Genomic DNA, 27,386 nt, shown 5'->3' with positions numbered 1-27,386 from the left:
AATTTCACCAGTGTGAGACTCCCATGGAAGCCAAGTTCAGGATTTACTTTCAAGATGAGCTTAATTTGTACTGAAGGCATCAATTTGCAAAATAGGGACTTAAACTAAGAAGTACTTTTGCGAATGTTTGAGAATTGAGAATTGTATTCAGTCTCTGGGTACAACTAAACCTCTACTACTGAAAATAAAGCTGAAAATGCACTGATGCTGAATGCTGTTGCTGGTCAATGTGAGAAGTATCTGTGGTTTTAGCAATGATGCATCCCACAGGAGAGTCTGTGCTGGAGCCAAGGGGAGGACAGGCATGAGACAGAACCACTCATAGAGCCAAGTAAGAAATCCTTATGGAAGAAGGCTAAAACACATTAGCAGAAATCTCCATGCTGCTATTATGCAGTCATGGGTACAGGGCCTTTTACATCAAACTGGCTGCAAACCAGGTACAGGTCACTCAAAATAGTTTTTCTCAACTCTATTCACATCTGCTAGCAAAGTGCAGTCATTATTTAATGCTTACCTTGAACTTAACAGTGTAGTAGCTATCTATTTCATAATTTTGGCTAGGAAGCCAAAAGAAAAAAAAAATCTGGACTGGCAAACCACATCTCCTTAGCAAAGGGGAAAAGAGTATTAGCAGAGAAAATAAATTAAAGGAAAAAACACTTAACAAAATTAACTGTGGTTGCACCATTGCAACGGGAAATATCTCTGCCCATGCAATACAATTAATCAGCTTGCAAAGTCTGAAACTGAGATAACAAGTGAAGCACCTGAAAGATGATACAGAATGTTGCTGTGCTAAAATGCATGTAAAGAAATTCAGAAAGGAAGAGGATAAATCCCTTACTCTGCGTTGCTATGAATTACTTGCACTTTTGTGGCGGCCTGGAGACCCATTAAGCCCCATTTGCAAGGTGCTGTTTAAAAAACCACAGCCTCCCCTTAAGACAAGATCTGCACACCTCAGAAGTGGAGCATAAGAAAACAACAGGCTAGAGTTAGCTAAAGTAAAGAGGTGAGAGGTCTTTGCATAACAATAAAAACATCTTGCTAATATTTTTGCTAACATCACAATAGAGCTGTACAGTACTATACAACTACCTTCAATATTTCACTGTTTCTCTTTGAAGTGTCATGCATTAACTTCTGTCAGAATCAGGAGTGGTCTGAGGCTCTGAGTCAGCACAACACATAAATATGAATCTGACTTTAAACGTGTGCTTACATCCTTATGAGCTGTTTGCATTTAAAAAAACACAGATATGAGGAAGGCAAAAGGCTTGGTCAATCTGTCAGAATAACTTCAGATCAGAGAATCAAAGATGCCTAAGTAGCTCACAACATTCTGTGCCACCTCTGTTGTAGTTGATGTTTCTACTCCCATAATTTTATAATCCTTTTGCTGGTTTACATTTCTGACTGGCTTGGCCCCACAGTGCCACACTGGGCACAGCACTACACCTTTAGGGTTGTTGCCAGAGTATACACCTGTCTCCTGGGGCATGCTCAGCTTTTGAAATTAGCAAGGAGATTTATCCCCCAGCAGGCCCACCCCGCACTGACCCTTTTATAAGTGGGAGTTTTCCTTTTTATTGCACATTTTTCAAGAACATAAACCCCAACCTTGACAGAAAATGAAAAAAACACAGCCAAGGAAAGGGAATGTATTTTAGCATGCTGATTCAAAGCAACAGACCCCATCTGGAGTGGTCAGGCTCATGGTGGCATGGGGCTAGTACCTGGAAAATAAGCCCAGTTAGAGATAACAATAGGAGATCATTCCCATAGTCCGTCTCCTTACAGAACAACATCAGGAAATACAAAGAATACTCAATGTTCAGTATTATTCCTCAGAACTGGGAATGTAAGAAAAAATTCAAGCACCATTTATGTATCAGGCACACTCTAGTACAGGATACACCTATTAAGCCAAACCAGCTCAGCCAGAAAACTATTAGGACACTGTCATTGACTTCTAGTTCACTAAAGTTACAGCCTAGCAACCCCCATGGCCTGAGCACCACCCCACTTTAACCAGTAGCTTATTGTTCTCTTTACTGCTCTTCCAAAAGACATAAAACCAAACATTCACACATAGCACTACAGCGAAAACTCCACTATAGCTCTTCACTGAAAAGAGTCTAGTGTGTGTACGGCTTCCACGTGCAGCCACAATTCAGTCTATTTATTTATCATACTGTTCTTCAAAGCAGGGCAGAACGTGCTTTGAAGGGAGTCCAGCGTTCTCTCCCAAACATTCCCCTGTTGCCATGAGCCTGTCACAGACAGCAACTTGCACACAAGAGTGTCATGGGAGGGAAGAGGCTATTGAGGCATAAACGGGTGGCTATAACCATTAACAGCTTTTCCTTAGCAAGGCCATAAGGGAATCCAGGCTACCTCAGCAACAGTGGTCCCCTAAGAACTGCCTTTCTCTTTAAGAGAACACCAAGCATTTGCACTGGAGGCATGGACTTTTTTCTCTTCTAGGACCAAGATCTCACAAAGAAACCCGACACAAGCATTAGGAAAGAATACTCTAAAAGACACTCTCATAAGCATCCAATTAGTAGTTTCTACAGATGTTAATAATAACAATAACAACACAGGATTTCATTCTAGAGGTATTTACATTTACTCAGTGTTCTAGAGAGGGAAAGTCAGAGTCATGGAAGAAACACATGTAGCACAGAAGTAATTGTAGCACAGAAGAAACACCACTTTAAAAGCTTCAACAAGATGATCCTAGAACTCAGGGGTAGTACCGCACCAAACCAAGGCACTCATTCCCCTCTTCAAGAAGAGCTCAGGGGAAGTGTTTAGGATCACAAATATTGCTCAGAAATTCACCCCACTGCACTTCCTTCCCATCCTAGTGAAATGCTCTCTCCCCAACAGGCTAGAAGCTGAGAGAGAAGTTGGGAGTTTCCTCAGGCCCCCCATCAGGAGCAGGCAGGGATTTCTCTTTGCTTGTAAGTATACTGCCATTCAAAAACTCATTCAGCACCCTCCACCAGAAAACCACTGTGACATTACTTCTACCAGAAGCACACAGTATGGAGAGCTCTCACAGAGGGGCCAGTCCTAGAGTTGTGTGGGGCCACTGGCACTCTGGGGAAGGTTATCCCAATATTGGCCAGGTGCTAACAGAAAGTGCAGCTGGGGGTTCCGGGTGGAATGAGAAATACAGGGTCCCATATGAAGAAAAAGAACCTGAGTGGGCTGCAGGTGGGACGGGGAACAATAATGAGGTTCATGTGTGAGGCAGGAATCTCTGTGAGGACAAAGGACACATGTGGGGGGTCTGTGTGGCTGGGGGCTCCAGTGGGAATTACGCACAGGGTGGGCCGGGGGCCAGGCCTCGGGTAGAGAGGGGCCGGCTTGGGAATCCAGCGGGTGGGGATGCTGGGGGCGGAGGGGACCCGGGTGTGGGGATGCCGAATTAAGGGGACTCGGTTCGGGGATGAGCGGCGGGGTCAGCACCGCGGACAGCGCCCGGCCCATCCCGGCCACCTGTGCGCGGCGCCGGCGAGACGGAGGCGCAGGAGAGGGAGGGAGGGCGGCGAGGAAACGGGGCCAGCCCGGGCCGAGCGGCGCCCGGGCGGGGAGGCGAGGGCGGCGGGGACAAGGACGCGCGCTCCCCACCTGGGCTGTGGCTGGATCTCAGGCGCCTTCCACAGAGACACTGCAGCATATGCGAGCCTTTCTCCAGGAGAAGCCCGAGAATCCTCATGGATTTCACTTTGTGGCGCCCTCCCGCTCCTCGGAAAAGGGACCGGCCCCAGAGCGGCCGGCTCTCAGCGGCGGGGCGCCTGGCCCCCTCGCCGCCAAACTTCCCGACCCATCGCCGCGGCCCCGCCGCGCCCGGGGGAGGGAGGGGGATCCCGCCGCCACTTCTCGGGACTTGTCCGCCGGCGGAGAGCCGGCCGTGCCGGGAAGCGGGGCGGGCTGGCTGGAAGGACGTCAAGCCCTAGAAACACGCGCGGCCCGCTCCCAGCCCTGCCCCCTGCCGGCACAGCCCCCGCCGGGCCGGGCCGCGCCGCCGGGACCCCCCCGCCGCCGGGGCTCGGCCGCTCCGCTCCTCCGGCGGGGGCTCTGCCGCTTTTACTCCGCCACCGGGGATCCGGTCCCGCCGCGCTCGAGTTCTGCGAGTCCCGACGGGGAGGGAGGAAGGGAGGGAGGGAGGAGACAGCCCCGCTGCCCGCCCAGCGCCGGGGCCGCCGTGCGGGGCCTGGCAGGGCTTGGTGCCCGCGGTGCCCCAGCGACAGAAGGCACCGAGCGCGGCCCTGCCGGGGCTCCCGGGGCTGGAACCGCAGGCCGGCAGCGTAGCCGGAAAGAAGAGACACCTCTAGTCTTAAAGCACCGGTGGGTGCGGATGCCCAAACGGGAGGGCTCCCTGATGAGCACGCTGTAAACGAGGGAGCCTCCGTCTTTGCACCTACCCCAAGGCACCAGCCTCCTGCAAAGGGCGCTCCACTGAAACTCAAGGTACCTTCTCTTTTACCCATTTTTAAACTGTCGCTGTTACAGTGCTGCAGACTCGAGTCTCGGTGTTGGCACTGCACAGAGAAAGGTAGGGCACATATTTCACATGCAAGATGGTAAGGAAAGTAACCAGAACTGTCTCCAGTTAATTAAATTACACAAGATCCACAAGACAAGGCTAGAAAGGACAGGAGCACAGAAAAACTTCAAAAAACAGTACTGTCATAACGATACTATCATACAAAAGCCATTCAAAAGAACTCTTTCACCTGAGTAAACTCTAATAGTGCACTAAAAAGCAGCTCCCTCCGGGACAAAGAGGAACCCAGCAAAAGGGTGAACATCTAACTGAATTACCTTGTGCTCAAGCAGGGTTACCTACTCACACACCACCTTTCAAAGCCTTCTCTGCATTTGTTTCCCTTAATACCTGGAAGAAGTGACCAGGTGTCTCTGACCAGCTCATGAGATGGATATTTTTCCAGAGACTGCACTCTAGGATGTAACAAGCTTCTGGCCAGCACTTCAGTGGGATGAAAGAGTGGGGATACACACTTAGATGTTAACACATACATAGTGTACTAAGGCACATAAATGAGGCATAACAAAAGAAATGCTGTTTAGATGTGAGAATCTATCAAGCATGTGTGACAAAACTAATATTTTTGAGAGCATCTGGAGTCTTTCGTGCCCTCAATAAATACTCCACAGTTTCAGTTTTACTCTTGAATAAAAAAGGAAAAAAACCCAGTTAAAATGCTAAACATTTCATTAAATGGTAGCTCTTATTTTCCAGTCAACTCTACTTCATATGCGGAAACACAGCACTTATCTAGAAGCAAAGCCAGTGGCGTACAGTTCAGGACTATTAGAAGAATGGAAGATTTTACTAACATCCCTGGGACTCATGCTAAACTCAGTTTTTGTTGTCCGCTGTGACTTAGGCTAAAAAATAATCACTCTGTCTTAATTTATAAGCTACTTTAGACCTTGCACATGCACCAAGTCATAGCAGAAAGCTTAATGAAACTGCCCTTCCCCATGTCCCCAGTTACCCAGGATCATTGCTCCATCACACTCCTCAGCAATCCCTGCTCCACAGCCATCATGAAAGCCTATGGTGCCATGTCAGGGCACATAACCAAACTGAGACTACAGTGGTTACCTCACCCTTCTCCCAGAGTTGTCCTTCAGTCCTCTGCTACACCTGATCACCAGAGAACAAGCCTGCAGCCCTGCTGGAACAAGGCCAGAAGTAGTGTGCACAGTGAAGCCCTAAAACAGAACTGGTGGTTCTCCAGTACTTCAGTAATAGCATAAAAAAATAATAGTCCTCTTTCTGCAAATGCTTCAGCAGCCTGTTTGAGATGAGAACAATTCTGGATCTGGCTGATCAAGGACAGTACAGTGAGATCCAAAGTCAAGGTGCCCTCCTTGCTTAGCAGCCAACATGGAGCTGTAAATGAGGGGGCTCTCATTTAGAGAGGCCAGGACTGAAGTGCAGCACTAGGTAAGAGGGAAGAGTTGCACTTAGATGTTATATGTATCAAGCTAGCATAGAAATGGGCATAGAAATAGATTTATCCCATGAACATACAAGGGCAAGTGCCTTGGACATGATACAGATGTTTGTTAGAATAAAAAGTGAAAATTCAACAGGCAGCTGAATTTTGAGACCTCTGTTCATTAAACGAAACACAGTTGTTCCTGGAAAATCTACTCAAAATAACCTATAAAATCCACTAATAAAATCATCCCCATTTCTTTGGAGAGTTTCCATCACCTTGCAGCAAAGCTGATAATCCAGCCTTTGTGGGACACACTCTAAGGGGTCAGTTCCTGAGTCACATTAGAGGAAAAGAGGGCAGACTCAGACCAGTGAAAAGGATGAGTATTACCTGACATTTCCAAAGAAGGGTCTTAAGGACAGCAACAAGCACGTGCTCTTTCAAACTGAGTAGGTTTAAGTAAGTTTAGACAGCAAAATGGAAGCATAAAGATGGTAAAGGAAGAACTGTGATGCATATGACTCAAGTGTTTGCATGCTACAAAACACTCCGTAATATCATGTACCCAATTAGGTAAATCTTAGCCCAGTAAACAAAGCTTAAAGAATTTGAAACGATAAATGGAGCTGACATAAATCGAGACATTGCTAGATGTGTTAACTCATTTTAATCTGAAAACAAGGTAAACCATAATAAAATTTATTTCAGTGCAGAGAGACAGCATGTACCCAAACAATACTTCAGTGGGACACAGTGGTGCATAAATCTCACTATGGCTCCATTGATGAGCTCACACTACTAAATAATAACGCTAATAACATCACAAAAGTTACTGGGAAAATGCTAGAGCTATTTAAATTTTTAACTATTGGTAGAACACAGGTATTAGAAATGATAGTGTGCTTGGATAAAAGCAGAGATTGCATTTGCTAGAACACAAAGAAAGCTGTGAAAGCCTCACTGAGGTCAGAAGACATTTACAGGGAACACAATGTCATGTATGTTTCTCCCTTATTAAATTAAAATGCCATTGGCCTTCTGAAGCACTGAACAGAAACGAGAATATGTTTAGGATTATGGAATTTAAATTAATACCTTTGCTAAAAAGAGGAATGTACTGCACTCTGATCAGAGAAAAATAAGGTGATTTAGCCGACAAGGCTCTTTGCTAGGTATTAAAATAGCATAATGTGTATGAGTTCACCAGTTACAAAAGCCAAAAAAGAAAGAAAATCTACAAAAGCTCCAAGAAGAGACTAGCCAGGAAAGCTAATTTCCTTGTGTTTATACACAGGCAGTAATAATCTTTCAGGGTGCTGGGTCTATGCTGTTCTGTTGTCAGCCATACTGACTGGTAGTTCTTTGAACGTTGTGATGGGTGCACAGACAAACAGCTTGTGCAGGTGTGTTATTTCTGGTTGACTGGATTGGGTTTTGTCACAAGTCTCTGCCCTTGTTGTATTTTCTGGCCAAACACGGGCGGATATGATGAGAAAGGGTCCATTAACCTTAAGAGCTTTGTCCAAGCTGGTGCTGACGCAGAGCTTGCACCTTGTCCCTCTCTGTAAATTTACAAAACTCCTGGCACCTGGTGCTCATTTCTCCAAGCTCACTCCATGGGTCGATATGTGATCAGTGAATGCATATTCTTCAGCAGTGGCAGACAACCACTCCACAACACCTCTCCTTGCAAGAGCAAAATCTACCAAAAGGGGCCAAGCCCTTTTCAGTGCAAACCACTGTCACCATTGTGCTCTCTGGCTATTTCTCCTTACCCTCTTCCCCTTCTTGATGAAGCTGGCAAGGGACACACCAGCCACATACAGCTGCTACTGCACCCAGCTCCACCAAAGCACAGCACAATCACACCAGAAACAGTGGGAACTGCAGCAGAAAGTTGAGAGGTTTGCTGAAGGTCACACCATAAATTTGTGGACAAGAAGGGAATCATCTGTCAGTCCTTATTCTGGTGATTTAATGAGAGAATTAGCCTCTTCCTGATCAGTATAAAACTGCACTAAGGCAAAGATTCTTCTGAAAACTCTACCATGGATAAAGTATACCACACACCTGAGAGCAAATAGAAGGTGCAACAAAAAAAAAAAAAAAAAAAAAAAAAAAAAAAAAAAAAAAAAAGAGAGAGAGAGAGCTTGATTTCATACATCAGACAAGAAAGATTAATTTCTTAGTTGCTTTTCTGAGCAAGAGTGAACAGAAACCACTGACTTCAGGTCCTGCTGGAGAGACTGACTTGGTAAAATCTCAGCCCCTTCTGAGCTCACCAAAGCAGGTTCCAGAGCAAAAGAAAAGATGCCCCATAGCCTTGATCATTTAATAGGTTTATCCTCAGACACATAAAAAGCTTATAGTAATGAGCACTCAGGAGCTGCATTTCCTGACATTAAGAAGAAATCTAATATTACATGTAAAGAAGGCTTTGTGTACCAAATGTCTCCAGTGTGAATAAGGGAGAAGTGGTTGTTCTGAATGTTTTTCAGTACAGTGACACTTCCTCAGAACCTGAACTTCTAGGGCATCTCCAAACATTTTGGCAGAAGTATCAGCAGTACAGGACAGATACTCTGGAAAAAGAGGCAGCCAGACACTGTTCCTTCCACCCACTTCCATTGCCCAGTAGATGCACTCATCTACAGGATATCCCATAATGTGTTTAGAACCCTTGATGGATTTCTCCCCAACTACTTTTTATACCCATTTTTGGAAACCAGTAATGCCATTGGCCTCCTAACCATCTTTTGGCAAGGAGTTCCACAGGTTAATCATGTGGCAGGAAAAAGCTTTTATTAGTTTAAAACTCTTTCTCAATAGCTCCATTTAATCATTTAATGCTCACCTTAACTTATAAAGTGAGCATTAAAGGATTATATTGTGAATAGTAATTTTATGTTCTCCATAACAGTCATGATTTTATACACCTCTGTTGTATTTCCTTCTTCAATTGTTTCACTTCTGAAGGCACCTGAAAATGCCTAATCTGTTCCATCATTCCCTGGGCAGCAGCTACTCTTCACACTCTACTGACCTTGTCATTGTTTCCTGTGCCTTTCTAGTTCTATCACATCTTTTCTGTGACAGGATAACTGGAGCTGCACACAGTACTCAAGGTGCAAGTGCTCCAGGGATTTTTAGCACAGCAGGATGATAGCTCCTATTTGCTTTCTATACCTTTTCCAATAATTTCTGCTTGCATCTGCTGAGCTAGCACTTCTGGAGAGATTCACTTTCTCTGTGGTCTTTTTCCAGTGAGGAAATGTGTGAAAAGGACCCCGGTAGCACCCCTTACCCTTACTATAATATATATATATATATATAATATTTACATATACAACCCCCATATATCTGGGTTTCATCAATGGGTGCATTACCCTGCACTCCTCCTGTTTATACAGTCGTTAGTTCAGCAAATCCTCCATATCAGATGCTCCTTCTGAAGCTCTTTTATGTCCATTTCTGTTTCTCTTACTTCAAAGATTTTGCCTCTTCTTCATCCCCTAACTCTTCAAGATCATTTAAGAGCATGTCCAAGATTGCACAGCTCAGTCCCTCTTCACTGGCAATTTCCTCACTGATGAGACCTGCCCTTTTTTGCTTTAGGGGAAACACCCAGTGAGGAGCTATCTTAGAAATCCAGACTTGTGTCTCACCTTTACCCAGCTGCTCAGGGAGCATTAAGGAATTTGGGGGGATGTTCCTCCCCCAAGAGGCATGCAGCCCCTTACCCAGATGGCCAAACCTGACTGCCAGCCCCCCACAGGATGGCTGCTGTGATTTTTTCAGATGTAGTCCATGGCAAACCTCCAGATGTTGCCACATTTGTCCTTTGAGCCCAAGAGCTGCAGAAATACCTGCTAGGTGCACCTCTTTGTTGGGTTCAAGTCCCCTGCCAGCTGTGGTTGCTGTTCCACATCTGCAGCCCTTCCAAGGGAAAACATGCTGGAAGGCAGAAGATCTCCCCCGCCTGCCAATCCCTCCAGGCTCAGAGGTTATGAGAGAGGAAAGCAGATTAATGGGCTGTAATGCAGCCAGCACGAGGAAGATTTGACCCACAGGCCTCCAGTAACTGAGGTTATTAATCCACTGTAGGTAATGATGGCTTTGCCTGAGGCATGACCCAAGTTGTGAGGGCAGCAGATCACAGCTGAGCCAGGGTTTGGAGGTGGGCAGCAAGCCAGCCTGCTGGCCAGCGGAGCTCCTGGGCTCTGCCCACCAACATCCCCTTGGCTCCTCTGCTTTCAGCAGGCAGCCACCAAGGCAAAGCCAGAGCTGGAATAGGTGCAGCTTCCAAATTCAGGATGTGCTCTTGGCTTTCCACCCAGCTCCCTGCATGAAACATGGACAACTGGCAGGCTGCTTTCCTCATCTAGGAGTGCAACCAATCCATCCACCTCACAGGGAAAAGATGTCAGGCTTAATAAAGGGGATTTTCTAAGGGTAAAAGTACAATAGACCAACCATGCAAAAACCATCCCCCCTTCCCCTCACCCAGCAAACTCACTCCTAATGTTCCAGAGGGCATCTGAGGTTGGGAGCAGCATCTGTGGAAGCACGAGCCTCCCCATCTGCCTACTTGCAGTGACACTTACAGAGCCTTTTACTGTTGTCTAGACCTGAAGTGTATTTATTCTGGCATGCTAATACAACACATGTGGCACAGCCTCATCAAGACAAGCAAGTACTTGCCTTACTGCCTCCCTTGGGAATGATGGTACAAGAAATGCTTTCTGCTCCAATTCACAGATGCTCCAATGACAGAAAAGCCACTATCAGGACACCACAAATCAGACCCTCACTCATTAAGTGGCCACCATGGCTGAAGAGTTCATAGAGAGACATCTGAAACAGATTTCTCTAGAAAGACCACTGTTCTGAAACATGCAATTCCCAGTGCCTGCAGTGTAGCACAGCTAAGGCTCTTTATCAGACCTACACACAGACTTGTCCCTGCTGGTTCTGAAAGGAAGAAAATTACAAAAGCCAGGTATTAAATAATAATATTACTGTGCAGCTATAAAGGGGCTATGTAGGTAAAGGAAAATTAATGTTTCAAGAGATTTGAAGATGGGATTCACAATACCTTTATAAGAGCCACCCTTGAAATCCTGGGTTGTTAGGACAGGACTTCCTACTGGGTACATTTTTTTCCAGGTGAACTTAAGACTTTTTGTCTGGAAAATTTCCTTTTCTAAGACTCATATCATGTAGTCTTCACCAGAATTCAAGAGAGCTAAGAAAAAAAAAAAATCTGTATCTTTCTTAGAGTACGCTATTACTTTGGGAAAGTTGTTAAAAAAAAAAATTAATATGTTATTTTCCTTAAAATGACATTTTTCTAAAGTATCTCAACTTTGCTGAAGTATTTTAGCAATATTATGAAAATAAAATTGCAAGGAAAGGCTTTTGACCTTTGATTTATTATCAAAATAAAACATTTCTGTAAGATTCTCAAACAAAGTCAGACTACTGAAGAATACTAGGAGTGTTTGGCTGATAGTGGTGTGAACAGAGAACTTGACTTGTTCCCCATTAGCCCACGAGTCCTCCTCTGCTCTGCAGCCCCCTGCACATGGATATCCACATACCACACACCAGATTCATGGGATAGAGAAGATTTTTTGCTGTTCATAGTTTCAGGACAAATGGTGAAGGCAGTTGGCATGACCAGGCTCAGACCCTACCAGCTACAAGGCAGAACAACTTTCTCTACCCTCTGCTCTAAGAGAAAGCCCAAACCTGAGTAACACATTGTCATTTTAGGTTCTTTTTTGCATTTGACTCATGGTCCAGCATCTTTAAAGGTTTCTATTGTTAGCTTTTCTCTGCAGCCATTAGAACCAGGAAATCTAAATATGCCAAGTTACCATTCTTACATAATGGCTCAGGGATTTAAGAAAGGCCCCAATCTTCTAGAAGTTAGCAACACCAGCTTGCAATAACCACAACACTGACAGGTAACATGGCTGGCTCCCAGGGACAGGAATCATTGCTGACATGTGACATACTCAGTAATGGCCTTACCCTGCTTTTGCTGAAAACTCAGCAGTGCCATCCCACAGGCAGCTCAGAGTGATTATCAGCCTCTGGAGAACTCTGCTCCCCTATAAGAACATAAAAATCCTGCCTTCCTTGCAGCTGAGGATATTTCACTTAAGATGGAATAAAGATTCTAGCAAATCCCATTCCAAAACATGCATAATCTGGCAAATCAGGGAGGAATAAGAAGTGTTCAAAGTCAAAGATGAAGCACTCTTTGCTGTGGAGCGCAGCAAGAAAGAGGAAATCACAAAAGATGGATGACCAATGGGTGAAATTTCAAAAGAGGAGTAAAATACAGGAGGGAAATGCTTCTGTGTGTGAGCAGACAAGTCAGCTAGGCATTTCTTTATCAGGCATTACCAGAGGCATTGAAGGTGAAGCACTGCAATGATTGTCTGCTTCCCACAGGCATAGTTTAAAACCTGGACCACACCACACACATGGCACATGTGATGGACCTGGCACAGCACAAAATGCAACTCAGCACAAGCTAAAACTGTAACTGCAACCACAGAATGGACTGAGGAGGGGTTAGAGGAGACAGAGGTGGGTGCAGAGGATTTTCCAATAATGTTAGAGAGATGGGGCTAGATTCTGATCCACTATAACTGATGCTGCTCCACAAGGTCTGATTTCAGCCCATACACTTCAGGCACTGAGACTATTTTTTTTCTAACAGGCACTTTAGGGATGCAAAGCTGAAATCATAAAGCTGAGCTGCTGCTCCGTCAGCATGTGCTGAGCTATTTATGAGTCACTAAAACACACCTTTTCTAATTCTCACCTTAGCTTGTGAATGGCATGTGGCCAGGATGCCTTTTCCAGCTACTTGAGAAAAGTCACCACAGTGTGCAGTGTGCCAGGCTGTTGGCAGAGCCTCTGCACTGGCTCTGCTACAGGACATGTTTGACCTCCAGCCAGACCTGCATTAGCCCTCTGCCTGTTTACACTGGGACAGTCACAGACATTAGCTAAACAAGTGTCACCCAACGGCAGCAATAAATTTTAGGAGTTTCCCTCAAATGAGAAGCCTCTGCAGCAATAAATTTTAGGCATTTCCCTCAAATGAGAAAGCCTTTGCAGAATTAAAAACCACAACTGCAGGCTTGAGTTGTCCCAAGTCCCCAGTGCTGCCTTAGCCCCACACACCATTTCTGTCCCTGAACAAATGATCCTGCCAGGTACAGGGGGCTCAGCCACAGCCATCCCTTCCCACTCCCAAAAAGCTGCATCCTGCAACTCAGCAGTGAAACAGTAGTTACAATGGAGAAAAATGCCCAATTAAAGCACAGCTGTTCTGAGCCAGTTCTCATGTGTCAGGCATCCACATCCTCAGACCACTGACAAAATTATTTCCTTTCAGCTGGCATTTGCTTAAACCCCCAACAGAGGCAACCTCAACTATGCAGCATTCAGTTTCACATAAACCCTCCTTAGGTGTTACATTCCAGCAGTGAGGATTCCATTTGCTCTATCTAGATATCTTGAAGGCCAGCCCCACATTCAAATCCCTACACTCAGAGGCTTGACTTATTTTTTCTCCACCACTTTGGTTCCTTGACTGTTATCCTGATCCCAAAGGGGATTTTCCATCTCCCACTCCCCTTCTCAGCCAGCTGCTGTGCACAGATTTAGCAGGATGACTCAGAACCAGGGAATGACAGCTCAACATTTTCCTGCTATAGAGCAATCACTGCCTGTCTCCAGAAGGTCCTTGGGTCAGGATTGGAGGTTCTGCACAAGGGAAAGGGAAGCAATGGCTGCTTTCTGAGAAAAACCAGACCCAACTCTGTGGGACCTCCTGCTGTTTCCCTCTGTCACAGCCTCAACTTGTCCTTGCTTAAGTCTCACAGGAGCAGCTTGTTGTAAAACATAGGTTTAGCTATTTGCTTTTCATGACAGCAGAGCCCCAGAGCTCCTGAGGTCAGTGCCAGGCACTCTGTGAGCCGCACACGACACTGGAAGCGGTGAGGAATGGGAAGGCAGGTTCCCAAGGTGGTGTCTTTCCCTTTTCTCTGCTGAGTTATAGCAAGTGTCAGGGCCACATCATCTATTTTTCATTCCCCAGTGCTCAGTGTCAAGCCATAATGAAGCCATATGGAATTCAGCACCACTCAGCAGTGCACAAAAGCACTCTGGTCAGCTCTGCAGAGCTGTATGGCAGAGTGTGCAGCAGGAAGGAGGAGAGTCTGATACCAAGAATGCTCCCCATTTTTATACACTTCACTCCCAGAACTGCAGCAGTAGCAAGTGAGAGCGAGGCAGGGCACAGAGGAGGCTTGCTCCTCAGCCTGCTCCCTCAGTCACCACCCTGGGTACAGCAAGAGCTGTCAGGTAAGGCCACAAATGTCCAAGGTGGTTAATGTCAACAGCCAGCTACACGAAGGCAAGCAGGTGGAAGCAGAAGGATCCGTCTCAGGATGATGCTCTCAGAGGACAGATGGTCAAAGATAACTTCTGAAAGAGTGCATAAGTGGGACTCCTGGCTCTCCACACAGCTGCAGTAACTCAGCTGCCCTTCCCCAGACCCGAGGCATCACTAAATCTGGCAGCTTGGGAGAAGAGCTTTGCTGCCAGAGCCCACGGATGTGCAGTGGACACAGCATGGCCATGGGTCAGATGTACATGCAGAGGAGCAGGCAGCACTCACAGGGAGAGGCAGGGATCCCTCCTGGTGCTTGGCCACCTCCACGCTCACCACCCTGCCCCTTGGCAGAGCTCTCCTGGGCTCAGGAAGGGCACCTGAACTGTCTCTTTGCCCATTTATCCAGCCCAATTCTCAATGCGCACCCAACACCTGGCAGCCCCAGTCTCCAGGTAAAACTTGCAGTGCTTTTGATGAGCTAGAACAGACAAGTGCTTTACTTGTACACCGTTGGGGCAAGCATCTGGAAATGGGCTACATTAACACAAAGTAAATTAACAATCAGGTACAACCTCAGAGCTGACACCTGCTCCAGACTATGGCATAGTCTGAGCAGCTAAAACTGGATCAAGTAATTCCTGGGGAACAACTCATAGGGCAAAGCCTGCTCTGCTCTGTCAGGGATGCAGGCAACAGTGCATAGATAATCTCATTTTAAAGTATTGTTCTGCTCTTCCACAATTTGCTTTACCAGTTAGGTACTCACCTTATAGAAACTGTTGGGTCATGCCTCTGGTACCCCATAATTTTCTTCCACCGTGGCACTCTCACCAAGGAAGGTTTCATGGAAGATGCCTGCTGAGGCCAATTATCATTTTTCTTATGGGTGTTTACACAAATTAGGATTGATGGAAATGGGCACTTGGCCATCCTGCCACACAGCAGCTGTGTTTGCACTGCACTTCACTGAGACCCTGCTGTTGACATCTAATACTCCAACTTTATGAACTTCCTTTTATTCCATGTTAAAAGTTTCATATTTCCTCACTATCTCTTTCTAAGTCCTGTTAAGAGCCTAATGTCCCTGCTAAGATTTTACACACCAGAAAAATCCTACTGAAAAAAGAGCTCAGATAAGAAGGTGATGGTTCAGCCCAGGGTCAGGGTAGTTAACACAGACACGAAATGCTGTGCAGACCAATATGAGGCTCTTCTCTAACACACCACAAGGCATTACAGAAGACAGAGCAGCTGCCATCCACCTTCCTAAGGGCAGTAGCCTTGAACACCTTTTCATATTCTTATTGCTGTCAGGATTTTCCTACCCCACAACTGCTCTTGAAAAATAGGGGAGATTCCTGGGGACTGGGACCAAGCAGGAGCACAAGGATGCTGTTTCTGCATGTGCTGCAGTACAGCAGTTTTGCCATGTGGGAGGAGGCCCAACTGGTCAGCATGCCTCCCCAGTCTTTTTTGGAAAAGGGAGAATAGGTTTATTCTGAAGGCTTTGGCTGATTCTTATTCTTTACACAAACACTGTATCCACAATCTAAGCATCACAAGGGTTTACAGAAGCTTTCCTCTTTGGTGGTGCAGAGTTTAGCAGGAGACTTCCTGCATACTTAAGGGTTATAAATGATACTATCTGTTTTTATGACTACAGGCAATATTTTCCCATGTTTCATGGTTGTACTGAGATGGGTCCTTGACTACTGGCAGCAGTAGGGGTCACTGTAGTTTGTGTTAAGTGGGAGAATTCAACTAAAAATAAAAATCTAAGGGGAAAAAACCAACAAGCTGAAGCATCTTGTGACAACTCACCTCAGAAGCCCTGTCAATCTGCCAGGACTGCATTACCCAGGAGTTGGGAGTGAAGCTAAACTGTCTAATGCTCAAGAGCTCTTTAACCCACTCCATCTTCAGCTGCTTTCCACTGCTGGCTGCTTTTAACCTAGTTTTCAACCTCCAGAACTCTTATTTCTGGCTGCAGCTTTCATTAGCAGAGACATACTCCCCATACAATTCCTTCCAGAGATGTAGGCTACATCCCCAAAGTGCCTTTTTGGGAAAGTTGTCTGATGCACTTGCAGCCAGAGGGTGCAGTGCCCTGGAAAACAGGGAGGAATGCAGCTTCCAAAGTGAATTTTCCCCCTCAGTGCTAAAAAGCCAGACCCCACTGGTGAATTTTGGAGATGGGATTGTTCTTTCCTAACCATTGCCAGTTTTTTTTCTAAAAATGATGGGAAAGACTGCTTTTTAAGGACTTGGAGAGCTCTTCTCCCTTTGTCTCTTTCCCTATCCTTTTGGGGTGGTGGGTGATTCATTGCCTCAGTCTCTACTTTTTCACACCTCCATTATTGATGCTCTCTTATGCAGGCAGCTGGGGAAGAAACAGCTTTCAGGAAGTCCCAATGATCACAGATATGCCCTCATCCTCAGCTTGCAAAGTGCTTTCTTGCTGAACTGCCAGAAATACTGATTTCCTGAAATACTCATGATTTCCTGCAGGAAAATAATCTCCTGTCACTACACAGACAGGCTGCCACAGGGGGAATGCAGCAGTCTGGGGTCCCCTCTGCAGAGGTGCTCACATACATACCTTGTGACCTCCCTTACTGCCTGATTTAGAGGCTGTCAGTCTGCATATTGTCTTCCTCCAGAACTAGCTGTGGTCTGACAAGATCAAGATGGACATTGAAAAGAAAAGTGATTTTGAAGTGTGAAACACTTCAGTTGAAGCCTTCTCAGCTTCATACTCTATACTATCCCCTTAGTGTTCCTGGGAAGGGGGTACAGGGCTCTCAAAGGCTGGGGCACATGCTTTCTTTCAGAAGTGTCCCCACTCTTTTATTGTCAAGTGACAAGTTTTCCTAAGAGGGAGCGATGAAAACGGTCTCCAGCCCAAAGCCTTGTAACCATGTCAGCAAAACACCACACTTGACCACTAAGGTCTGCTGGAAGGCTGGATTTATCAGCTCAGACACCCCAGCTGTGTAATTACACAGCCTGCAGTCTTGAAACAGACTGAGTCCAGCCAGCCCAAAACACAGCCCAGACAAGTTTGCATCTGGCTGCAAAAGATCTTGTAAGACATAGCCATGACTACTGGCATCAGCTCAAAACACTTCTTTGGTTTAGAAAGCATCAATGCCAGGATAGACTGGGTGTGCTGAACATCAGCAGCAGAGCTGTTCCCACAACAGCTGTGTATGTTCACAAATCCTTACAGCCTGCCTTGGCAGAGACGCTGAGGCTGGCATTTCTGTCCCCACTTCACAGGCAGGGATATTGCAGCAGGACTGCAATAAGCAGCTCCCAGAGCCTCACACAAGCAGCCCACAAGGCCATGGAAGGAGCTGAATTACAAGAGGCTTTGCACTGAGGACTGCTGGTGCCATGTGCTGGGCTCAGTGCCCTGCCAAGCAGAGGCAAGACTCTGAAACCTAAAAGCCTGTCCCAAACCTCCACACTGACTGGCTCCCCACCATCTCCTGTGGGGTGTCCAGTGCCTTTAAAAACAGCAAGTTTTGCTTGATGGAGGTCAAGCCAGAGAAGAAGTTTGGTTATCTGCTGTCACAGCACATTCTGTGGTTGAAGTAACCCAAACCTACTGCATCCCTTTCCTCTGCCTGAACCACAAGAAGCTGTTTTCCTTTAAGATGGCCTTATATGTGGGCTTACTGCCTGCCAGGCTTGTGGTCATTTTCTCAGGCTAATCCAGCACAAAGAGGCACTGGCTGCTCTCCACTCCAAACCTCTGCCAAGCTGTGAGATAGATGGAGCTGCTTATAAAATGTATCATAAATTGGAACAGTGTAAGAAGCTAACAGCAATTGTTATGCTGAACATAGCAGCCTACATCCCAAAGGACCTCAGCTCAGCTGATTTACAAAAAAAACTACACTCAAAACAACAAATGTTTTTGTAATTCAAGAAATTTCCCATAAAACTAAACCTCTGCAAGACTTTTGCTATAAGATCTCATTTGAAAACCTGCATAAATCATGCTTAAGTGTTTGTTTTAAGTATGTAAACACTAGAAATACCCAGTGCAGACAAACACTGGGGAAAAGCACACACATCATTGCCCTTGTATTGCCTTTTTCATTCTGGGTGATGAGTTTGTGATTTCACATCCCACCCCACACCTACCCAGTCAATAACATTAACAACTTTTCACTTCTTACAATCAAGATACCTTTCAGAGCTGCACCTGGTTGGCAACTCTATCAAGACCACAAGTCCTCTGTCCTAGGACAGAGTTCTGGCAACACATGGCTTCCCAAATGCACAAAGCAACAACAACAACAACAACAACAACAAAACTGGCAGCTGAAACTAAACAAAGCAAAGTTCAGAAGTATTTAATGTTGAAGGTGATAAAGCATTAGAGCAATTTAACAAGGTGAGTCTTCCATCACTGGAAATTTCTAAAGCAAGAGGGGATGTTTTCTTTATTCAGTGCTGCACTTCAAGCAGGAGTCAATTGAGGGCATTCCTGTGCCTTGCACTCCACAGGAGGTCAGACTGAAAGATCACAAGAGCCTCTCTGACCCCATAACCCAGGAATTAATACCTGGGAGGAGTTTCTTGGAAAATCTGTCAAACCACTGCCCTTTAAATCCCTACCTACAGCTTCTCTGCTATGAAGCCACAATAGAAAATCAATTAAAGAACAGGGAAAATGGAAAAGAGAAGAAACAAGAAGCTACTGACTGATGAAGGCACAGTGAAGGATGACGGAGGTTTGAACATTGCTCCTGCACCAGGCTGAGCAGGACCTGTTCTGAACTCCTGGAGATCATGGGATGTTGGCTGTTACTGATTCCACTGGTACTCGTGTCCTCTGCAGGTAACAGAGGACAAGGGTTTGCATTCTGCAGGACTACAAAACCTGTGTCACTCCTAAACTCTGAACAGCCCCACTACACAGACAACCCAGCTACAAAGCTATTCTTTCATTTGAACATCCCAACCAAGCTACCTTTGTGACTATAACTGTAGACCAAAAGAGAGTGCATACAAACAACAGGGAAAAAAAAAAAATCAACACAAAACCCAAACTAGAAATCCAACAGAAAAAAAAAAAAACCCAAAACCCCAAAACTGCTGTTTCATTATTATTGTACTGCTCCTTTGGAATCAGAGAAAATATGAACCTTCATCAGCAGATCTGGATTCCTCAATGCAGCTCAAAAAGTTGGCAGGGGACTGTTCAAGGAACGGTAACTAGACTGCACAGATCCTCAGGAAGCCACCAGAGGGTAGCAAAGCATTTTGGAGAGCAGCTGACAGAAGCCCAGGCAAAGCAGCCTGATCTGTACCTGCTCCTCCCTCCTCACTTTCTGGTTGCTATTTCAGTTATTCAGGAAAATTACAATTTTATTCATGCCTATCCATTCAATTTTCAATTGCTACCTTGCTTTCTTCGCAGATGAGAAGGAAAATTTATATTTCAATTATTCCTACCCTTCTCCCTAAAAGAAGCTTGTTTCTCCCTTATTTTCTTCATAGTGTCTGCATCCCTCCCCAGCCAGCTCTCCCCTGCAGTAGTGGTTAGCAAGCCATGTCCTGTGGGGATGGCCTATGGTTCAGCAGTGGGGTACCACCCTTGGGGAGGCAAGAGGAGGGGAAGAGGGTCAGGAGGGCAAAAAGCTGTTTCCAGCAGGTTCAGGAAACTAATTACACCAGGAGCTCCCCACATTAGGAGTCTGGATTACCCCAACATCTTTGCTAGTACAGTGTTCAGATAACACTCTTAATTGCTAATAGCCAGTACTGAGGTTTTGATTGTTTCAAAGTTGTTAAAGTATAGGAGAGGAAGAGACATAATATTTGCGTAATGCTTTCCTTGCCTCTCCAAAAGTCTCCATTCTGCACTTTGCAGATTCCCATCCCAGCCACACTGAAAGCCCTCAGCTCCACAAACACCTCAAGCAGCCAATAAACCAACCTCATCCTGATCCCCCTCATGTCCTCTGCTGAGTATAAGAGTAGGAAGACTTACAGTAACTATTATTATTATTATTTTAGGGTTCCTGTGTGTTAAGTCTCAGGCCAGGATGAAGGGAGTCCTGCTGCCCTGCTCTGGGAAGCTTATATGGGGAAAGGAGACCAGACAGTAGCACAGGGGAGGGGGTGGGGGGACAAGAGTCTGGCTTTTAAATAGCTGACTTTTTCATGCACAGTCTGCAGGAACCAAAAATAACTCCTGAATATTTCAGCAAATCATTCCCAATAATTAAAATTTTGATGTGTTTTCTGTCAATCCCAAATGCAGTGAAAGCCTTGAGATATATTATTCACTACAAATTATTCATCCAGCTGCATTTGCAGAGTTGAAAATTTCCGTTCACTTAGACCTAAGCGCAAAGAAATCCTCCAGCCCCTAAACGACAAAGTCTTTGATATCTGCCCATTGCTAAAAGATACAACAAACTAACCTTCCCTGAGCTACCCTATTTATTTATTACAGGGATGTCTTACCCAGTAGGTTAACTCGGTACTGCAGCTGACACTTAGCACTCATTAAGTTGTATCTGTTCGGTGCAGCTGCTTTCAGTCCCTATAACAGATAGGTCAAAGTCACTAAATACATTTTCCACAAATTGTACTCCTAATTGGACTATCACACTTGCTCTACCCAGGTACTGTGCCAGACCTGAGGACCAGCCCTTTGCCACATTGTCAGGAAGCAACAGGAGGTAGAGGAAAGGTTCTTGCAGAACTGGGGAAAAGCTTCTGCCTCTGTAGAGCACTTGATTATCAGTCCTGCCCCACCAACAGCAGATACCTTTGTTCACAGGCTCCTCAAAACAGACACCAAAGCTAAACATGCCAGAAGCATGTTTAGTAGCACCCTTTTGTAGTGCTTTGAAAAATCTGTGGCATCCTTTAAATCCAGCCCAGCGGCTCACTTCTCCTTTACAGACTCTGCAAGAATTACAAATGTGAAGCAGAAGACGGTCAGCACAAGAGCACAGTCTGGGCAAGACCTGTTTACAGACCTTCTTAAAGAAAGTATCCAATATTTAAAGGTGTTTTCATTCTCTTGGAGCTGGGGTCAGGAGACCTCAAAGGGACAACATATTTTGGAAGCACTGAGCATCCTTGATGGGATAGTCAGAGCATGAGTATCTCAGTTTGAGATTCCCCGTCTGTCCAATATGTCTGAACATTTAATATAAATTAATCTGTTATTACAAATCATTCAACCAAGTTGTCCTTGACCTGCAGTCTGAGACATCCTGAGACAAGACAGGGAGCTAAAACAGGCCCTTGCTCTGTTCGAAGGTACAGCTCTTAAGAGGATACAACTTCTCTTCATGATTAAAAGGATGGTTATTAGGAGTGATGCCACAGAAAACCCTGGAGAATCACAAACATTCCCCTTTGCAAAAACTGGCAATATGGGGAAACATCACATTGAAGTCGCAGTTCCTTGTTAAGCACTTCTCCTCCTCCTCAGTGACGTGTCACACTGTCATTCCAGAATGTCACCTTGATGGAGAGAACAACTTCTTGAGAGGAGTCATCTGCTTGGAGCAACAAAAGCCACCTCCTTCAGAAATACACCCACAGAAGTGTGCAAGGCCAGGACAATATCGTCACGTCAGGGCGTAATTAAAACTCCTGAGTAGTTACAGCTCCTCATTGACAGTCTTTTATGTAATGACTGAATGCAATTAAGGTAACAACCTTCCCCATACTGACATGTCTGCACAAACATACAATTACCACAGAGATGGAAAGCAGCCTGACAAACATTTTGCTCAGGGAACAAGAAAGCCAGCTAGGAGGTCCCGAGCCCTTTTCAGCCTTGCTGCTCCTGACTTCTTCAGGACATTGCGTCAAGCCCTGAAGGCAGGGACAGAGGCCAGAAGGTGCTTGTACATTAGTAAGTCCTCCTTGCCCAGCAGATGCCCTTTCTTGGCAAAACTCTCCCTTTCTATAAAAGATGGAGCACGTGCTGTTCCACAACTGACTGGCAATTTTACAGAACAAGCTTGGACCAGCTTTCTGGGGGCACAGAGACATGAGATGAGAGATACTGACAATGTCCTAATAAACAAACAAAAAAATATAAAGACAAAAGCTATCTATCAAGAAACATCCACCCTTAGGAGCCTGGTTTTTTCTAGTCTTTTTAGTTCTTGCAGGGTGAAAGTGGATAATCAAGAGGATTGATTAATAGTAGGATGGAAAGATGTAAGGATGGACAGTAGGATAGAAATGAGTAAATATGATTAGAAAGATGATCAAATCAACAGAAAGAGAAGAGTTAAACTCAAGTTTGCATGACAGAAGTTGCACAGAAGTCCTGTGGGAAGACAAAGGCATTCATATTCAGATCTGAATTAGTGAGAGCTAGATGAAATCTGGACCAAAGGATAATAAAAGCAAAACTCTGCTAACGGTGGTTAGATCGTGTTCTCATGGAGCCTGTCTGGGTGACTCAGACAGCAGGGTTTTAGACAAAGAGGGTTTAGATCTAGCCTTAGTAAAGATAAAAACCAGCAGCAATACAACACACAGCACTCTTGCACAACATCATCCCTGTCCTGTTCACCCTTTGTCTTGTGCTGCAAACAGTGGCACACAGAGATAAGGCCTGTAATGGAGCACAGCTCTGCCCATGTGGACCAGCAGCTGTGGACAAATCACACAGCCAGAGACTGGAACTGTGAGCTCTTTGGGAGTCCTCTGCTGTGAAACTTCTAAGATCTCATCATAATGGAAGTTACCCAGCCAGAGAAGTCACAAAACACACAGCAAGAAGAGCACCTTTACAACTATTTTAGCCCTTGCACCTTTGCATCACTTTACTAATAAAGATTCTCCAAGTAAAATTCTTACCACCAACTCAACACCCAGTCCTAGACTCAGTTTTCACTCACGTTGGTCCGCAGGCTGTACTAGCCCTGCTTGCACACTGGTGCTCCATCTGCCCACACTAACACCCTACATCTCTTGGGGAGAGTGAAATGGCACTAAACTTGAAGTTCAGTGCTTGGCAACTGAACTGCACCATAAAGTCTTTCTGGACAGGCTTGCTTTTGCCTTCAGTCAGTCAACATGCAACTGAAGCCGTTTTGCCAGCATGCACTTGTGCTCCTGCTAAAAGCCTTGTGTCAGGCTAACCAGTGAAGTGCTAAGGACTTTACAATCCTTGTTTCATTATGCCATTCCCTACAAAAATATGCCATTGGGCCTGGGTTCCCTCCCCCCAGCTTGGAAGAAGTACAGTAGTTTGGCTGGGTAGGGAAAAATGTTCACATTTCCCACTATGAACTGTGTAAGAAAAAAGCATTTGCAGAGCATGTGGTGTAACAGGAAAGGATTGATAAGATTACCTGGAGAACTGATACTTGCCTGTACTAAAAGTCTATTTCTGTTCAAAGCCCTGCTTGCAAATTCTGAGAGGAGATAATACAGGATTTTCTTATGGTATTTCAGATTAAATGCTGCATAAGAAATGCAGTATCCTCAAAATATCGTATCTATAAGCTTCTGATTCACGCATTTGCCATTTGGGGATATTAGGTATGACTCTAATTTTTAATGAAGATATAAAACATCAGAAGGAAAAAAAAATCCAATTCACAATTCTATCTGTCGAGTTCAGTGTGCAGACTCCAGGTTCCACAATAACATCATGCTGTGAGTGTGCTTTCAACAGCAGCTCCAAGTGCATTCACATCAGGCAGTGGGGAAGGCACAGGCTGAGACAGATGACACCCAAAGCTCTTCTAATGCATTAAAACCTTTCTGTCTTAAATTGATCCCATCTCAGATATGCTGAGTGTTCAGTCTCTTCTTTTTCTGGCTGATTTAATTATAACTTTCAAACTGGTAAAAACTGTGATATGAAGCTTTGTAAATGAGCATTTTAAAGAGAAAGTAGGATAGAAAAATATTTAAATCAAAATTCTGGGGACAAAACTCACCGGCTACATCCACACAGTTTAACACAGTCTCAAACAAAGGCACGAGGCTCTGCATCACTTGAAATGTGACTTACAGTTTAACCTCTGACCACCCAAGCCACTAAGCCAGGCTGGCAAACCACATGGTGGGCATGAAACTGACCCAGAGCACCCCTAGAAAACACCTCCTGTATTCACAATCCCAGACCCCACATCTACATGAACAAACTGTGTTAAAATTCCCTTCACACCTCCCACCCCTCCTTTTCCCTAGGTCCCAGTTTTACTTCAGGAGGTTTTCCAGAAGGAGGTTTTTTTTTTTTCAATATCTGTTTGTACAAGCAACAGTTTTCTTGTGTTTTCTTATTCAAGGGTGAACTTAAAAGAACAAAGGTTGCTCTTTCATAATGCATCATCTTCCTGAACAGACCAAATAAGGTCTCAGTGAAAAACTACAAGCTTTTATTCATACCCATCAACACACCAGTAAATGCACAGAGAATAACCACAGAAATAAGGAGCTTGCCACTCTTGAAACCTTCCTAAGTGCCTTCCAGGGATGTGGTGTACTCCCTTACACCAGAGGTGGTCTTCAAAGCACAGTATAAATAATTTGGTGTGTGAGACAATGGGGAGGGCATCTTCAGAAATGTATGTTCAAAGCAATTAGGAAAGGAGATAGAGCATGACAGCCACAGAGATTTTCTTCCTACTTCTCAGTGGAGACAGAATTGACTCATCTTAGTACAATACCACAGTCCAAAATATTACACCTGTAGTTATTTTTTTAAGCTGTATGCTTTACATGTAGAAAGAAAGCATGGAAATAAACATGAAAAAAGTTAATCATTTCATGGCCCCAGCTCAAACTTTTTTCCTTCAGCAGACGTAGGCATGCAAAGTGGGATCCCAATTTAACCAAGAGCCAAGCTTGGCATCAAACAAGTGCTGATACAGCCATATGGTTTGGAAGAGTTTTCTCTCCTTCTGCTAAGTACCCCCTCACATCTTGTAGAGGACGTGTCTTACAGCCATTATCAGCAGCAATTATAAAAGGCATCTGCTTTTGGTGACAAAGAGATGGAACTGCTGTGATGAGGTGCAGGGAAGGCTCCAGGCTGATGGTGCTTCCTGCAATTCCCATTGCTCACTGAGGACACCAGCACATGGCAAGGGACCTATTTAAGCAGCTCTGCTGCAGGCATTGAGATGTGGGGTAGGGACAGGTGCCTGAGGTGCCAGGGAAGGGGGGAGATGGAAGGGGTGGGGGTTTTGGGAGCAGCAGAGGAAAAACATGGGACTGGGGATGCAGAGACACTGCAGACACTTTCCTGGCCTGTTTCAGCTGCTGCCCCACCAATCCCCTCTGCCCCACACAGCCAAGGAGAAGGCTGCCCTGCCCTTTTTCTCATGAACTCTTTTCTAACTTCAAGAATGAATTCCTTAATGTAATCCCAACACTGACACAGTACCTCCTGCACATAATTATCAAGACTTGTAAATAATTTACAAGAGACATGAATAGGCTGCCATGTGCACACAAGGGAACTGCTCACTCCACAGCACTCGTGCATGTATTGGCACCTCTGGGGAAGGGAGAAGGTGAGATGGGGATAGCTCCAGGGTCATGCTGGGAAGCTGCTGCTATGTGGTGGCTCTTTGGTGACTTAGGCAACATAAACTGGATATATCTGACTAAATCAACCAGAGAAGTGGGTGCTAAGAGGAGTCCCTGCTGGCAGCTGCAGCAGAGAGGACAAGCATCAGCAAACAGATATAATAAAGCAAGGTCTCACCCCAAAAGATAGGCCAGACAAAGGCTGCATACCACCTCTGACAGCCTGGTGTCACAGTGGTGGGACATGAAGCCTCAAGAACACTTTCAACCCATGTCTTTGTGCAGCCATGACTAGCCTGGACTGGAATAATGAGACATTTTCCCTTGACTTTAGGGCTCCAAAAAGCATGAAATTTCATGGAAAATTAAAGAGAAACCAAGGTATCAGTAACTCCTTCTCACATTGCAGAATCTCATTCTGCTCTGCACTTTCAAAACCTTTAAAATCTCAGGTACAGTCTAGGGAGCATCTGCCTTGATTCAAAGACAGGGCAGAGAAATACCACCAAGCCAGATAAAAAGCAATGGGCTTCTGAATGGATGCCACAGGCTAAATTCATTGAGCCACAGGTTACACAGACAAGTACATGAGGCCAGATCTCATCCCAGCAGATTGCACCATTGGGGGGCAATATCAGCATCTGGAGGGTGTGTGAATTCAGCTCTGCAATAACAAACCCGTGTGTGCAGAGCTCAGCAGGTCGAGGCCTTTAGGGACCAGGGCACGAGTCCCAGGTTGTTCAGCCTCTGGCATCTGCAACACAGAGTTACATCACTCACAAGGTAAACTTTATAAAGTTTATGAACCTTGCAGGATTGACAGAGATCTAATGCAGCACAAACAACTCTTCAGGGCTTCTTCAACTCTTCATTGGCAGATATGGGCCCTTTTTCAATGGGAATTTTAACTGAAGTTTTGATTTAGGAAAGTCTTGACCAAATACTTCTGCACACAAAAAAAAATATGTACAAATCATAACTACTTACATACCCTAAATGCAGTAATATCATCACATATTTAGTCACATGTGCCACTTTTAAAGGAACATCTTATTTTTTTCAGGTACATTTACTGAATTAGTGGAAGATATCCATCTGAAGTTCCTGTGCAGAGACTTTTTTCCATCCAATTTCAATATTTTAAGTTATTTTTTAAAATTATTTTTGAAAGACTTGTTGCTTTGATAGGGAGCAGGTGTTACAGAATTGTGTCTTCCTCGGGAGGCTTTCCCTCCAAACAGATTTCAACAGGGACAAGCAAAATGGTCATTATAGGCTCAAGACTACTTTTCCTTGGGCACTGCCCAACTCCCAGTACCTATGCTGGTAGTACTCCTAGACACAGTAGGACTGCAGCATCAAATTAGACAGAATACATAAAGGAGTACAAATCTGGAGGCCTATCACAGGAGGCTCAGGAATTGGTTTGC

The 27,386-nt window shown here is 45.1% G+C and overlaps 1 protein-coding gene across 2 annotated transcripts in view; it reads right to left on the bottom strand.

Annotated features, from left to right (window-relative positions):
* FGF12 (fibroblast growth factor 12) overlaps positions 1–27,386 on the bottom strand; it is a 217,850-nt gene that overhangs the window by 133,519 nt on the left and 56,945 nt on the right. The window contains exon 1 of one of the 2 annotated variants that reach the window (XM_059855479.1): positions 3,646–3,936. The exons of the other annotated variant lie outside the window; for it this stretch is intronic. Within the exon in view, the coding sequence (XP_059711462.1) occupies positions 3,646–3,733 (88 nt within the window). The 5' untranslated portion in view covers positions 3,734–3,936. Of the gene's footprint in view, positions 1–3,645; positions 3,937–27,386 lie in introns of those variants that run through there. 2 annotated transcript variants of the gene reach the window in all.

This window comes from Haemorhous mexicanus, chromosome 10 (genome assembly GCF_027477595.1).
Source record: "Haemorhous mexicanus isolate bHaeMex1 chromosome 10, bHaeMex1.pri, whole genome shotgun sequence".
Classification (NCBI taxonomy): Eukaryota; Metazoa; Chordata; class Aves; order Passeriformes; family Fringillidae; genus Haemorhous; species Haemorhous mexicanus.
This window is presented reverse-complemented; position numbering and strand designations above follow the sequence as displayed.